Genomic DNA, 14,107 nt, shown 5'->3' on the forward strand with positions numbered 1-14,107 from the left:
ATTTACAATATTTATGTTTTGCATTGTTCAGGAAATAATACTTTTGTAAATCAGCCAATTAAATGATATGATGCATAGTCCAGTATATGTTGATGCGAAAACATTATGCCCATGAACTAAATATAACTTTAAAAATGGACATGTGGTGAATAAAGTTGGAAAATGTGTGTGCAAATTTAATTTTTTGTGCATGGAAAGAATTCATTTTAAAATTTAATTATATTCATAATTGAATTAATTAGAGAATTATGCAATTAGAATATAAAAATGATTAGTTTGTAGCCTGTGTATTTTCATTACATTTTTAAAATAATTATTATAATATAAATATATTTTTTAATTAGCTGAATAGAAAATGAATACATACGTTTTAGCTCACCATACTTCACCCATCTGCTTTAGTCACGTCTGTGCCTTTTGAACTCATGAGGTAGATATAATTTAACTGGCTAGATGCATAAATTAGCACCAGTGAAACGGAATCTATAATCATGGGATTCGCAGGTTGTGTCAAAGTGAATAAAAAAATAAATAATTGTCATGTTCTTTAAGACAGATGGGATTTAGATGTATTATAGTGGAACCTTGGTTACGTTTTACAAAAATTGCTTAAAATCAAATCATTGAAAACCTGAATAAATATTTCCCGTTGGAGCTAATGCAAATCGAGGCAGTCCAGTTGAGCTCAGTTCTATTCCCTGAGAATTACATGACCCGGAGCAATGACAGCCGTTTTCAAAGAAAATTAATCAGATGAATGAATACTGGGATAAAAGTTGGATGAAAAAAATTTTCATAAACAGAACTGTTCACAAACTATGGCATCCAAAAAACCTGAGGTTTCACAACAGTGTTTGGAGTTACCAGCAATCAAGAATGAGTGTTTTGAAGCCCTGAGGGGTGATTATATAAAAACTTTGGTTTCATAAAGCTTGATGAAACGCGTTATTTTTTGCTCTTTGTGCTGTCCCGTTCTCTTTTTTTCTCATTCTTCTCTTTCTCCTTTTTCTCCTTCTTCTTCTCCTCCTTGAGCTCCTTATATTTCCACTTTGGTGGTTCCAGATAGCCTTTCTCCATCTTCTTCTTTTTCTTTTCTTTCTTTGGCGTGGGCTCTGTGGGTCTGTTGATATTAATCTGGGGGATGCACCCTGAGGGGAACACGCTGTTCCTCCTGGCCATACTTCGGGGGATGAACTTGGAGGCCACCGAGGTGGAGGCCATTGATAAGATGCTGCCCCTCCTGTCGGTGTCGGCGCAGCACGTTGTAGCGATGGAGTCTGCCGAGTGAAGTGAGGGGATGACGTGCGACACGGAGCCGTCACTGTGGCACACAGAACTTTCCTCCAGTTCCTTCTCGGAGTGTTTCATCATCAGCTCCGGTACGGCGAGTCGCCTCTTGCCCACCTCGGGGGGGCTGGTGGGGCACAGTGGACGACACCCGGTGGAAATGAGGGGGCTGTGGATACTGGTGGTCATGCGCACCATGTGGTCCATGACTCCGTTGTCCTCGGGGTCGTGAGGAAATCGGAATCCAAATGTGTTCTTAATGTGATGGGTGATTCTTTCCCGGGCGCTTTTTTCCGCCAGGGCCTTTGCGACCCGCTCCTTGAGCTCAGGCCACTCCGGGATGTAACTTTCACAAAACTGTTCAGCTCTTGGCCTCATTTTGAGGCGGCGTAGACGTTGCATTGTCTCATAGCGACCTGTTTTTAGCGCCCAGTCCTGAGCGCATTTTCCTCTCGTGGTGTCTGTCACGTGGATGTCAGCCCCTGCGCAAAAAAGAGGAGCGGGAGATTAACTGCAAGATTAATGTCACGGCTAAAATAGTGTAAGCAAATAAATTAACACAGCTGTCGGGATGACCTAGTGGAGTTCGCACTGCCGACTTACAATCACAATAACAAACATGTTGCTAAAGTAATACTTCTCATACATTGTTAATTAAAACTGATCTTGATTATTTTTACAAAAGCAGATTTACGGTAGCTAATCTAAAAGGTTCCAGATTAGAAAATCGCTGATTACAGGTGGATTTTGTTTGGTGTTCAGAATGATCCCTTAAACCGGTCTGGCGTCATTCTGTGGTGGACAAAATTAGCTGGCTTAAAATATGGACAGCTCAACGGCCTATTCTGGAACTGAACGTTTGTTTTGGGGTTAATGGGATAATGGCGACCTTTTCAAAATGATCTGTGTCATCATAGAGCAGCAAGAGTGTTGACTAGATGTGAAGATCACAAACTGCGCGTTTAATCTTCATCCTACTTACATACCGGCCATAACAAGAGCAGCAACCACATCATCGCGACCCGTCATGGCAGCTTTGATGAGAGCCGTGAAGCCACGGCAGTCTTTTATTTCTGTGTCTATTCCAGGGTAATAATTCAGCAGGTACATGACCGTGTTGACATGACCTGGAGATTGAAAAGCATCAATTAGAACCAATATCTGAATAAAACTGTATTAGCCATAAATGAGTTGTGACCTACCTGCTTGGGATGCAATCATCAGTGCCGTGTTGCCTTCATTGTCCTGATGATTGATGTCTATATAGGGGCAGGTGTTAAGAGTGTATACAATGTCTATGAATCCTTTGCAGCAAGCCACCATCAAGCCATTCTGTAGGAAGTAGTTCATAGGATCCAAGAAGATCATTATGCTGCTCAAGTTCAATTATACGCAGCAACCAAAGTCTAGCTTCTATGTACCATGAGTTTAAAGTAAGCATCTGAACAGAATGGAATGTCTAAATTTGTGATCCTCATTTTCCTAATGATGCTAAAGATCCTTACCCAGCTATTAATGTCCAAGTCCATGACCTCATCTCTCGTCACCCCTCTCTCCAGAAACCTCCGCAAAGAGCCCAGGTCATTGCGGGCGCACGCCTGGTACAGCGTGGATGCCGTCCGCCCGTCCGACGTGTCCGCCGTGTAGTCCGGCAGCACAGAGTCATCGGACAAGATGCTGTCTGAGTCCCACCCCGACTGGGACTCGTCCTCCTCATCGGGGCCTACGCCCAAGTGAGGGTCCTCCGCTGCAGTGGCCATTTCCCAACAGCCAGGTAAGATGATGCTCTACCTTCTGGCTACATCTACCAAGGAATCACACACGGAATGGAATAATGCAGCCAAGGTGAAGACAACCATCACAATCCGACAGTGAGGCCTAAAAAACACAATGGTTTGTTCATGGTAGCAAGAGTCCACCTGTCAGGGATTAGCACTGCATTACCTGGCTGTCATGGGGTGGGTGTAGCCATGTGAGGGCCCTCACGGTTAAGTAACTGGATCAGGAATTAAAAGCCTTGCTGAGCCCACATGCCTGCTAAATAAGGAATAAACCTGCACCTCAGAATAACCTCAGTCAAGAGTGGTGTCCGTCAACAACTATCTATTCATCTAATCCCATTCACATAAAGATATCAAACTTACCATATGATGTAATGAACAGCAAGTGTAAGTCACCAGATATCCGAACGCAGATCACACCCTGTGCGTCAACTTGGGCGACTTCTAGCCTCTTCCGGCACTCGCGCCAGGCATCTGACAAGTTAGTTTCCTGCAGTGCCTCCGAATGGATGTCCTTTACTCATTTCCATCCAACATGTTGTCGTGGTGACACGACATGAAACTGAGAGGAGGAGTCTTCACACTGTCTGTTCAACTCATCTTACTTAAACGTTTGTAGGAAGGATTACTTGCTGCTTGGGCCTTTTTTTGCTTAGCTTTCAAAAATGCGTCCTCCTTTGTTTTTATAATTCCAGCAATGGGCATTCTTCTAAGTGTGATGGACTCTAACAAGTACAATAGTGTGATCAAAAATGACGTTTTAAAAATGTTAAAATATTTATTTTTCTCATACCTTTTCGTTTTTTTACTGTGTGTTATTTCTTTATTTAGTCCAATCCAGTGGACTTTTAAAACTTTTCAAATGTTAATCTGAAATGCACCACAAGATGGCGCCCTGCTTTTCCTTGCTCCGCGCACAGCCAGCGTTAAGGCCTAATTTGACTAACATTCAGCTACATATTATCATGGTTTAACTCTATTACCACTAAAATATAATATAATAAAGATAAAAACAACAGCTGGTCTTTGGGAGGGAACATTTCTTTTCAACTTATTTCCATGGCAAAGTTTGTTGTGAAATCCGAGTCAGAGGTTACACTTTACATGGAAAATGGGTCCTTTCCATTTCTTTCTGTGAAAAAAGTAGAATGCTTTCATCTGCCCTGTCCTGGATTCAAAAAGTCTTACTTGAACCCTTTATCCTCCTTTCTGCTCCTGTTGAATGGGTGAAAACAACACAGTAGGGAAGAAAAGAAAAAAAACCTTTACTGCATATGCTGCTCAAATATTAATGTTCCAAATTGGCTAAAATCTGACATTTCTTTTCAGGGCCACTTAGTATATTATTGATTTATCCACACGGTATATATGAAATCACTAAGGCAGCTGTAAACTGTCTTAACTGTCATGCTAACATTTTCAATGAATGCTCATGATAATCCTTCGTCAAGTTTTCTGTGACAGTTTAAAAGCCCGCTGTGGGAATGAACCCGTGGGGGCTGTGGGCCTGTCGGAACACATCAAGTCCCCCGCACCCCCTCTAACTAGGATGACCCGAGGAGACATCCCTGTGCATCTGACCAGCAGTCCTCATGAGCACCCAGAAATAGAAAGCTTCTCTTCTTTTGTTCTCTAAGACTGGAAACTAAATGTTTTTCTAACTCTTCCCTGTCCACCAATAGACGATACGAGGAGTGAGGAAGATCTGGAGATGAAGGCAGGGGGACACTCATCCATGAGGAGCACGAGCGATGAACAATGAAGAATTTGGCTAAAGTACAAGTGAAAAGACACAAGATTGATCAAGTGAGTTTTCCTTTGTCATGATGTGAAATGATGTTATGCTTTTAGAAAGTAGCTCTCTTGAAAGCCGTTGCACTTGTTTTTGTGGAAACGTTAAAATTGAAAGCTTTCATATTATTCGACACAGTATTTGTTGTTGTCTCGCTCTTGTTGTTGCTTTGGCTATCATGCTAGCTTACCTTTTTGCTTGTCTAATTATTATGTGATATTCCGGTGTTAAGATAAGAAACCACTCTAACCGAAGCAAAAAGAGCAGACCGGAAAGGTGTGACTAGGGATTCAAATATATTTGAAAGTGACATCATTTATTTCTGCCCTGAACTACACAAAATGTATTTTTCAGTACAGTTTTTTGAGAGAAAAGGGAACTTGTGCTTTCATCGACATTTCTTGACACACATGCTCTTTGTGTAAGATTTCAGACTGCAGCAAAGACAAACTGTTGGCTAATGACAACAATCAACATACCAAGATGGACTTCAAGTGGACCAGGAGTCTGACTGCAGGATGCCATGGTAATAATAATAATAATAATAATAATAACAACACAACATTTACATTACTAAAAAATTTGTTGCATCATCAACAATGCATAAAAATCTTTTCCTTCACTGACTATTCCCATGTTTGTGTTCGTGCGAGTTTATGTGCATTTGAATCACACTACCGGCTGCCACATGACTGGACAGCTGTACTCAGAAGATCATCTGGTCATGAATACTTAATCTTGCCTTTGAGATTAAATCTGACCGCCTCAGTCCTGCCAGCTCATATCGCTGCTGATATTTCCACTTGTTGCTTTTTCCACTCGAGATTTTTTGCTACCTGTGGTCACAAAAGCAAGCAAGCGAGGAGTGGATCCGATTGTATGAACACACAGGTTGGATGCGGCTTAAGTGCTTGATCGTAATAACATAAATAGAAGACAAAAAAGTAATGATTGAGACGCCTTTTAGTGTGTGCGATGTGGCCACCAGGGGGCAGTAAAAACAGCAGAGAAGACAAGCAAAAATGCACAACTCGGTAAACTGCAGTCCTATTCGTTGTTTTTCACAGAGGATAAAGAAAATGTGTTTATTGTCCGTCTACATGTGTTGCTGCATACATTTGCATTAGTTAACTCAAGTAATGTTCAAGTTGTCTTGTAGTTCTACTTCAGTGCTGCTTACTAAACAGAAGCAGTAAAATCCTAGTGGGGAAGCAAATGAGGGTGAGAGGAGGCGGGACTAGGATTGCGATGCCGTCTCGGCCATGTGAGCATGTTATCCCACCCTCATCGCATATCCCACCACCCCTCCTTCCCACTCTGTCAGCCCTCTTTGCTTTCTGTCTGGCCACAGTTAGATTGATTTTCATCTGCATTTTGGAAAAGGACTAAGGGACAATCTGTATGTCTTTTCCTGAGGGGATTACGGGCGGAATATCGTGTCATTGTTTATCTATCACTATGCTTGCGTTGGATGTGACTTTTGAATGTGCCAGTGGCAAAGGATGGTCATGAGAGGGGGTCACCGGCAACGGAGATGCGGGTGTCAGCACCTGTTTAGAAAACTGCTCCGTAAATGTGGATGCTGCTTTGGCCATATGAGAGGTACGGTGCGCAGATGCTGGTTTTATCGATAATGCTTGAGTCATTCAAAAAATACTTAATCCTAGTTGTGTAGCCACATTTTTGTTGGGTAGTGAACTGTGATATTTCTTTCCCATATGGAAAATGCGTGACTTAGCTCAATGAAGGCTGGGAAACACTAATAGATCTGAAAAAAAAAACTATCACATCTTCCTATACACAAAGATTTTATTTACTTCACTCTTGTATGCAAACAAATGATTTGTGCTGCATCAATATTTAGTAGTGGCATTAGTATACTCTGATGTTTTGTTCTGCTGTAATTGTGTATACACTCTGTGTGTGGTAACTGAAATGAATACTCCTGATATTGTAGCATTGGTTTGGAGCCAAAGCAACTAAACACAAAAGACGCACACCAACATGCGCACACACTCAGACACACGTACACACACATACACGCTTTTTGTGCCATCACTGCCTCGACCCTTAAATCCAGTGTTGTTGCAGTTGCTCACAGAGTGATTACAGAGCTGTTCTGTGTGGATAGATGCTGAGAATGTAGATTGTTGTGTTGCTTTATTGCAAACTCCCCATTTAATGTTCAGACTTTGTGTCATGAAACAGCGGCTTACAATCATACAAAATATATCTTTTTTCAGGAATAAAACGGCTGTCTCATCTTTGATGAACACTTAGGCCTACTATGCAACTGTCTTTCAATATCACTTGTGATAGTGATACTTGTATTTGTTTCGCCGTAAAAAGTTTAAAGACCGCGTCGATCAATCGGATCTACATTTGAACTTTATTCTTCCTGCAGATTTGTTTATTTGAGGAACATTGCACTCAAGCAGAAAACAGGATGACAACTCTCAAAGGGACAGAATTTTTTACTCTACTTTCATCAGGGGATTTGGATGTTGCAAAATAAGCAAGCTGCAGAAACGACATCCACAGCAAATCAAATGTCATTAGCTCTTGCCACAGGGAGTGCAATTCTTGTCAGTCTGTCATGTGTTATAATTAACCATCCATCCGCCTCAACAGGAAGCCTGGGCAAGGATTTAGTTGAAATGAGCATTTCATCTGAGCAAACGATGAAGCAGCATCAGCTCCTCATGACTCACAAATGATATGCGTAATGTATGAAAAGCTTTTTTCTAATCAAGGCCTGATAAATATCAAGTGAGGCAACGTCTTAACATATCCTCACATTTCCACGCATGCATAAACAGTGCAAATTATTCACTACCACACATGTTATGCAGAATCTCTTGTAATTCTCCATTAGTTACAGCAGCAACACAATGCGCAAACTACTACAAAAATGTCAATCAGTAAATTTGTGTCCTCGCTAATGTTTTTACCCCGTTGTCTTTTTCAATCACCCTCAAATACCTTTAATCCACCTGCTCAACTCTCATAAATCAGCTTTAGTTTGCTGTGGTAAAGCTTTCATATTATTGCTGCTGCCTATGGCGCCTGCATGCAAGGTTGAAATCCCAGCGCCGGTGCCTGCGTGCACTCCTGACACCCTCGGGTCCGGATGGACGTCCAGCTGTTGCTCTGTGGGAAAATGACCCGTTACATAAGCTCCTCAAGCAAAACACTGACTTGCACCTCAGCAGTGATTTGGACATTGCAGTGACCATCACTAAATCACTAACGGGTTGTCGAAAACGATTTTCTTCTAAGGGACGCGTACACTCTTAAAACTGATGAATTAAAAATTGCACCAACACAGGAAGTTGGGTCAATTTGAATTTTGTCTAGTACAAAAAAAAAAGGGTTTGTTTTGTGTAAAAGCAACCCAGGAAGTAAGGTCAATTGAAATTATCCCTACTTCCTGGGTCAATCCAATTTTCAACCCCAAATTGTTTTTAAGCCAACAGTGTGCAGAAAAATAGAATGATGCAAATGCCACTTTGACATTCTTTGCCTGTTTTCATTTATATTGAACGCGCTGAAAAACAACACATAACTACGCCTTATATTTATTTTTAAAAAACAGCTGATAGATTATTTTTATTATTACATCAATACAAATAATTGTAATAATATAATAATAGTATTAGCCTGGGCTGGATTGGGCACATCTGGCAGAAAGTGTTTCGAATCCATACGGGATAGACTAAAACCTCAAGACAGACGATTGGAGACAAAGAAAGGAACCGCAATTGTTTTGTTCAGGTCAGGCTAACTTCTTATGAAATCCAGTTGGCGAACAACCGATAGCATCGAATCTCCCCCAGGGAAAGAATTTGTTTTTATTAGTCTTGAAGGTGAATCCACGTGGCTTTAAAGGACCACTGATGTTTGATGTTCAGGTTCAAGGTTTAAAGCAGAAAAGTTGCAGACCTTCACCCAAACTTCTCTAAATCAAAGGTTACGACATCAGTGAAGTAGTTTATCAAAGGTGGACGATAACTTTTGCGAAATAAAAATTCGTACATATCGGTGAAATCCTGTCATTGTAAATATATGCTTGTTCATTCAAGTTCAATATTTAAAGTTATTTACCCAACTATCACCGCTTTGTTGAGTGTCATGAAGACAAAAAAAAAAAGAACTGGTTCTGCTGCATCACTATATTTAACTTTTCTTTTTTCATGCTCTATGATAAATACTATGTACAGTCAAAACAACATGTAGAATTTCCACCTGTGATTCAGAGATGTTCCTCATACGAGCAAAGCTGTATTAGTAATTAGAATTTTGTACCAATGGGTACAGCAGTTGCAGCGACTTCAGTTTCACTTCGGGCTCAGCACAGGAAATTGAACATTTTTGTGCAGAAATCTGTCTGAAGCTTGTGACCCGAGAAGACTAACTCCCACAATTAACTGCTCCGTTCCCCTGCAGGAGAGTCGTACTCCGTGGTGACCGTGGATGGTATCGTTAACCCGCCGCTGGTCCCGCCATCCCACCAGGCCTCGGGCAGCTCCAGCCCCGGCTCCGGAGGGTCACGCCATCCCGTCAGCGCCTTGAAGAAGTGGCTCACCAGTCCGGTCCGCAAGCTAAGCTCCGATGCCAGAGGAGGAGCGGGGCGAGTCGATAAGCAGATGTCCGCTTCGGACAGTAGACGGCAGCCGTCGAATATTTCCCACGGTGGAGCTCAGCCGAGGCCTTTGGGACCGCATGACGGCGACTTCACCATCTTCTCCTCTGCAGATGCGGTGCGCTTTTTGTTTCTATTGATACGTGTACTTAATGAAATGAAATATTTGAAGATAAAATTGGTGTTTTCTTGCACAGGTATGGAAAGATGGCCCGTTGAGTCGCGAAGTTTCATCTCCTCTGCCGCCTTTTCATCAGGGTGACTTATCGGACCTCTTGCAAGGCGGAGACGCACAGAGTCTTGTAATATCTCTATTATTATGTTACAGAAAATTACACAATACCACGTAGGGTAACAACAACCCAGGCTAAACATAACTCCTCCCTGATATGCAAAGACCTTAAAACAGTCGAGTTGCATCATACTTCCTTGACATCAATTACTACTGAACCTTTCACGTTTGACTTTCAGCACAAACCATTCCCAGCAGTTTGAAATTAAATGGAGCTTTTCTTCACCAATCAAAAAAACGTATTTATACAGCTTTCATGTCCTAATGGTGATTTATCGTAATACTACATACAAGCAAATAACAAGAGCGCTCAGGCTATGAATCACAAATATGCAAACACTGAGTTGCATTTGCATGTGAACCGCTTCGGATTTGCGCCTTTCGCTAATTGTGCCAAATGTACATTTCACCTCTGTCTGGTAACTTTAAACCGTACTGAGAGGGAGACGAATCAATCCTGCAGGCTTTTCTAGACAGCATCTGGATGTAATCAAGCGGCCAGTCAGTGTTGGGAAAGAGGGCGAGGGGTTTGAATCCAAGTTACAGCCTAGAGGCAAGGTGACATACAGGCTGATGGATCTTTGTAGCGTTTGTCTCGCCTTTTGCAGATACTTCCCAGAAAAACATAGTGTGTAAGGTCAGAGGTTACTTACAATATCTCTTCTGGTGTTGAATTCAAAAGTTCCACACCAAACATCTTTCCTCTTTAACCTTACTGGAAATGTATACGCTCCCCACAACAAACGCCAACAATTTTTTGATTAAAAAAAAAAAATCTCTACAGTGTTATACTTTATAAAACTTACAGTAATATAATTAAATCGAGTATAATTGATTTTACAACAATTTGGGCATCGTGCTGTTTATTCTGGTGTGTGTTCCTCAGCCACCAGGGGGCAGTATAATTCATATACAAGCCGTACACTGTTTTGAAGATGATTGCATCTTAACTTGTTGAGCTAAAAGCATTGAAGGACAACTCAACTCAGTGCGGCAATTTAAATAGCAAAACGTCTGATGGTTTAGCAGGCGATCAAACAGCAAAGTGCAAATTTGACCTACATCGTGACTTCACAGAGGGATTATGAAGCACTGTTCAGAGATAGAGAACAGAATGGAGTGAGACTGCAGTATGTCAAGAGGATTACAGTCAAATTCACATTAGATTAGATCGCTTTTAGGTGACTAGGGGCATTTGTTACATAACAGCACTCCATGCCGTTACCCCCCACACAACGTCCGCTGCACCCCATCCTCCTTTACAAATCCCAACCATCCATCAGACCTCATACTACATTCCATACAGCTACAAAAAAATCTGCAAGAACCATAAAAAAGTTCTCTGGGATTTTGTCATGATTTTGACAAAATGTGTCCATGTTCATTGCAGAGCCACAAATCCAGTGTCAACACTCTCCAAGATGAAGACAACAGCTACAACGTGACAGAAGAGGCTGGGAGCCAGTTGTCTGTGGTTGCTGACAGCGAGGAAGAAAGAAACATTGCCTTTGAGAAGAGCTTGTAAGTGTCACCCTCCACGTTCTTCAGTATTACTTTTGTGCACGTTGGTTCCATTGAATTCAACCAAATTGTCTTTTTCTCTTAGGTATGTGCTGACAGAGCTGATAGAAACCGAAAGGTTATATGTGGAAGATCTTGGACTCATTGTGAAGGTGCAGTTCAGTATAATTTGCTTCCAAGCAGCAAAATATTTTGGAAATTTGTGTTCCTTCATAAGATGTGTCTATGTGTAGGGCTACATGGCAACAATGACCAGTCAGGCCGTTCCTGAAGACCTGAAAGGAAAAGAGAGGATCGTTTTTGGAAACATTCATCAGATCTACGACTGGCACAAGAGGTGTGGGCGGGTTTTTTCTCCCATTGTTTTTACTTCTTATATCATATGGTTGCTTTGACAGATTTTTTTTTCCTGTGTTGTGTTCCTCAGTTATTTCCTGGGTGAGCTGGAGAAATGCGTGGCTGATCCGGACACCTTGGCCCAGCTCTTCATCAAGCATGTGAGGCTGTGCTTGCTCAACATTTTCTCTTTCCAGTTTGTGAGTGTCTCATTTTCTCAGTCAATCCGTCTGTCCGTCCATTTCACAGGAGCGTCGTCTTCACATGTATGTGGTTTACTGTCAGAACAAGCCCAAATCAGAGCACGTTGTCTCTGAGTACATCGAGACCTTCTTTGAGGTGAGAACTTGACAAACTGAATCGCACGTCGCTGCGTACTCACCAATGCCGCGTGTCACCCGACAGGATCTCAGGCAGCAGTTGGGTCACAGGCTGCAGCTCAATGACCTGTTGATCAAACCCGTCCAACGCATCATGAAGTATCAGCTCCTTCTCAAGGTCTGCAGCACCTCCCCTGCTTATGTGCTTATGAAAGATCCTAAAACAAAGTTCTTTGCCATCTTCAGGACTTCCTTAAGTATTACAGCAAAGCCGGACGGGATGTAGAGCAACTCCAGGTATGATTCAGCCATTTTTTTTTGTCTTGTGAACCAATCGCCAAGATTTTATTTTTGCTTGGCAGAGGGCAGTGGAGGTAACGTGCTTTGTGCCTAAACGATGCAACGACATGATGAACGTGGGCAGATTGCAAGGCTTTGAGGTACGATACACCCAGCGAGAATCACGACGTGAACATTACGACTGGGATGAATCTGCTGGTTTCAGGGGAAAATTACAGCTCAGGGGAAGCTCCTCCAGCAGGACACCTTCTCTGTGAGCGACCAGGAAGGCTGCCTGCTCTCCAGACCTAAGGAGAGGAGGGTCTTTCTGTTTGAGCAGCTGGTCATCTTCAGCGAGCCGATTGATAAGAAAAAGGGCTTTTCTTTACCCGGATATATTTTTAAAAACAGCATCAAGGTAAATAGTGTTTGGGTATTTTTCAATATTGACATTTTTTTTCTTTTCAAGAATGTTCTCAGTGACAGTGTCATTAGCAAGTTGTCATCTAGAGAGAGTGGAAGTCATAGTAGACTTCCTCGTGCATCTTTAGAGGCGGTTAAATGAAGTTCACCTGAATTGATTAGGTTCCTTCTAAATTGCAGGTCAGTTGCCTTGGCGTGGAGCAGAATTGCGGTGAAGGCCCGTGCTCTCTCGTCCTGACATCTCGCGGGATAAACGGCAGCGTGACTCGCTTCATCATGCAGGCATCTTCTCCGGAAATACAGCAAGCTTGGCTCAGCGATGTGATACAAATTTTAGACACTCAAAGGAACTTCCTTAACGGTACCAGCACTTCATGTTTTGATAATAAAAGGATCAGAGGACCGCAGTTTATTTTTTTTTTACGGTCCTTGTTCCAGCTCTTCAGTCACCTATTGAGTACCAACGAAAGGAGAGCAACTCAAACAGCCTTGGCAGGAACATGAAGTCTCCAAGTTGCCTGCAGCCTTACCTGTCGGCATCGATGGACCGCCACCAGCACCTTGGCATGCTGACTTACAACACCTCTCTTCCGTCGCTGCATCCTCCCCACCGTAGCGCGGCCTCAAAAGCAGTAAACGCACAATTGCTCTTTTTTTTTCTCTCTTCTGTTCAGAATCACACTATAATATTTTCCATCTTCAGATTTCAAACCCTTGCGTCATGACACCTCAAGTGACCCACCTTCAGCTCTCGTCAGAGCCACAACTCACTTTGGGCCCAGAGGTCACAGGAAGCCACGAGACGGCCATTTCTCTCCCACCCCGTAGTCAGCAAAGCTTGCAGGTACACCGCCCCTGCTTGCGTTTTTTCTTTAATCAATCATTTTCATGATTGACTGCCGCTTTCCAGGCAACCGCTCTCCATGACAGTGAAACTTGAGTGCATGAGCCAGACAGCAGCATCTGCATGGAGACCACGCTAAGTCTTTATCAGGCATTGTACCTTTCGAATGCTATTTTGGTTTACTGTGACACCTCAAGTGTCCATTTTCAATGGAATTAACTGTTTATTTGAACCTTGCGATTTGGCATAATTGTGTGTTTACAGTTTGTTGGGCTGTTTAGGCGCAGCCATTATTAGCTTCTTATCTGAACCAAACACATTTGTGCTTGTGTCAGACGAAGAGAAAGAGAGTGCGCATCTCAGAGTTCTAAATGCAGTTTGTTTTTGCTTTCTGTGCTTGGCTTTGTGCTGTAAATAAAGCAAAAAGAAACAAATGATCCTGCAAAGTGGAAAGCGGGTACGTACACTTCTGTTTTGCCTGTAATAAGTCGACGTTTATAATAAAAGAACACAATGTACATAGCAGTCAGTTGTGTTCATGTGAAGAGACTCAACCCGTTGGAAGAGATTATTTTTATGTCCACTTGAAC

The 14,107-nt window shown here is 42.3% G+C and overlaps 2 protein-coding genes across 5 annotated transcripts; one reads left to right on the forward strand and one right to left on the reverse strand.

Moving 5' to 3' along the window:
* Positions 1-384: 384 nt before the first annotated feature.
* On the reverse strand, positions 385-3,545 carry ankrd33ab (ankyrin repeat domain 33Ab). The gene is made up of 6 exons (XM_037252742.1): positions 3,432-3,545; positions 3,232-3,324; positions 2,793-3,091; positions 2,490-2,619; positions 2,274-2,414; positions 385-1,769 (listed from the first exon to the last, which is right to left on the reverse strand). The coding sequence occupies exons 3-6, from the start codon at positions 3,045-3,047 to the stop codon at positions 946-948; spliced, it is 1,350 nt and encodes a 449-aa protein (XP_037108637.1). The 5' UTR covers positions 3,048-3,091; positions 3,232-3,324; positions 3,432-3,545; the 3' UTR covers positions 385-945.
* arhgef25b (Rho guanine nucleotide exchange factor (GEF) 25b) lies at positions 2,963-14,071 on the forward strand. 4 transcript variants are annotated; one of them, XM_037252734.1, is made up of 18 exons: positions 2,963-3,061; positions 4,751-4,874; positions 5,287-5,386; positions 9,307-9,620; positions 9,700-9,804; positions 11,185-11,315; positions 11,401-11,467; positions 11,549-11,652; positions 11,743-11,812; positions 11,901-11,990; positions 12,057-12,149; positions 12,218-12,268; positions 12,334-12,411; positions 12,477-12,668; positions 12,854-13,034; positions 13,112-13,305; positions 13,377-13,517; positions 13,584-14,071. In XM_037252734.1, the coding sequence occupies exons 2-18, from the start codon at positions 4,827-4,829 to the stop codon at positions 13,611-13,613; spliced, it is 1,989 nt and encodes a 662-aa protein (XP_037108629.1). In that variant the 5' UTR covers positions 2,963-3,061; positions 4,751-4,826; the 3' UTR covers positions 13,614-14,071. The 4 variants fall into 4 exon arrangements, with proteins under 4 accessions (XP_037108629.1, XP_037108628.1, XP_037108631.1 ...); XM_037252733.1 differs by lacking the exon at positions 2,963-3,061 and having other exon boundaries at positions 3,554-4,874; XM_037252736.1 differs by lacking the exon at positions 2,963-3,061 and having other exon boundaries at positions 3,554-4,874; positions 5,294-5,386.
* Positions 14,072-14,107: the final 36 nt, after the last annotated feature.

This window comes from Syngnathus acus, chromosome 5, assembly GCF_901709675.1.
Source record: "Syngnathus acus chromosome 5, fSynAcu1.2, whole genome shotgun sequence".
NCBI lineage: Eukaryota > Metazoa > Chordata > Actinopteri > Syngnathiformes > Syngnathidae > Syngnathus > Syngnathus acus.

Excerpts from the sequence above, each read along its gene's own strand:
- arhgef25b (XM_037252734.1), top strand. The coding sequence starts at position 4,827 with ATGAAGAATTTGGCTAAAGTACAAGTGAAAAGACACAAGATTGATCAA. Across the intron at positions 5,387-9,306 it reads TCTGACTGCAGGATGCCATG|GAGAGTCGTACTCCGTGGTG; the intron begins GTAATAATAATA and ends GTTCCCCTGCAG. Across the intron at positions 12,269-12,333 it reads GGGATGTAGAGCAACTCCAG|AGGGCAGTGGAGGTAACGTG; the intron begins GTATGATTCAGC and ends TTTGCTTGGCAG.
- ankrd33ab (XM_037252742.1), bottom strand. The coding sequence starts at position 3,047 with ATGGCCACTGCAGCGGAGGACCCTCACTTGGGCGTAGGCCCCGATGAG. Across the intron at positions 2,620-2,792 it reads ACTTGGACATTAATAGCTGG|AATGGCTTGATGGTGGCTTG; the intron begins GTAAGGATCTTT and ends TACTTCCTACAG. Across the intron at positions 1,770-2,273 it reads TGCTGCTCTTGTTATGGCCG|GGGCTGACATCCACGTGACA; the intron begins GTATGTAAGTAG and ends TTTTTTGCGCAG.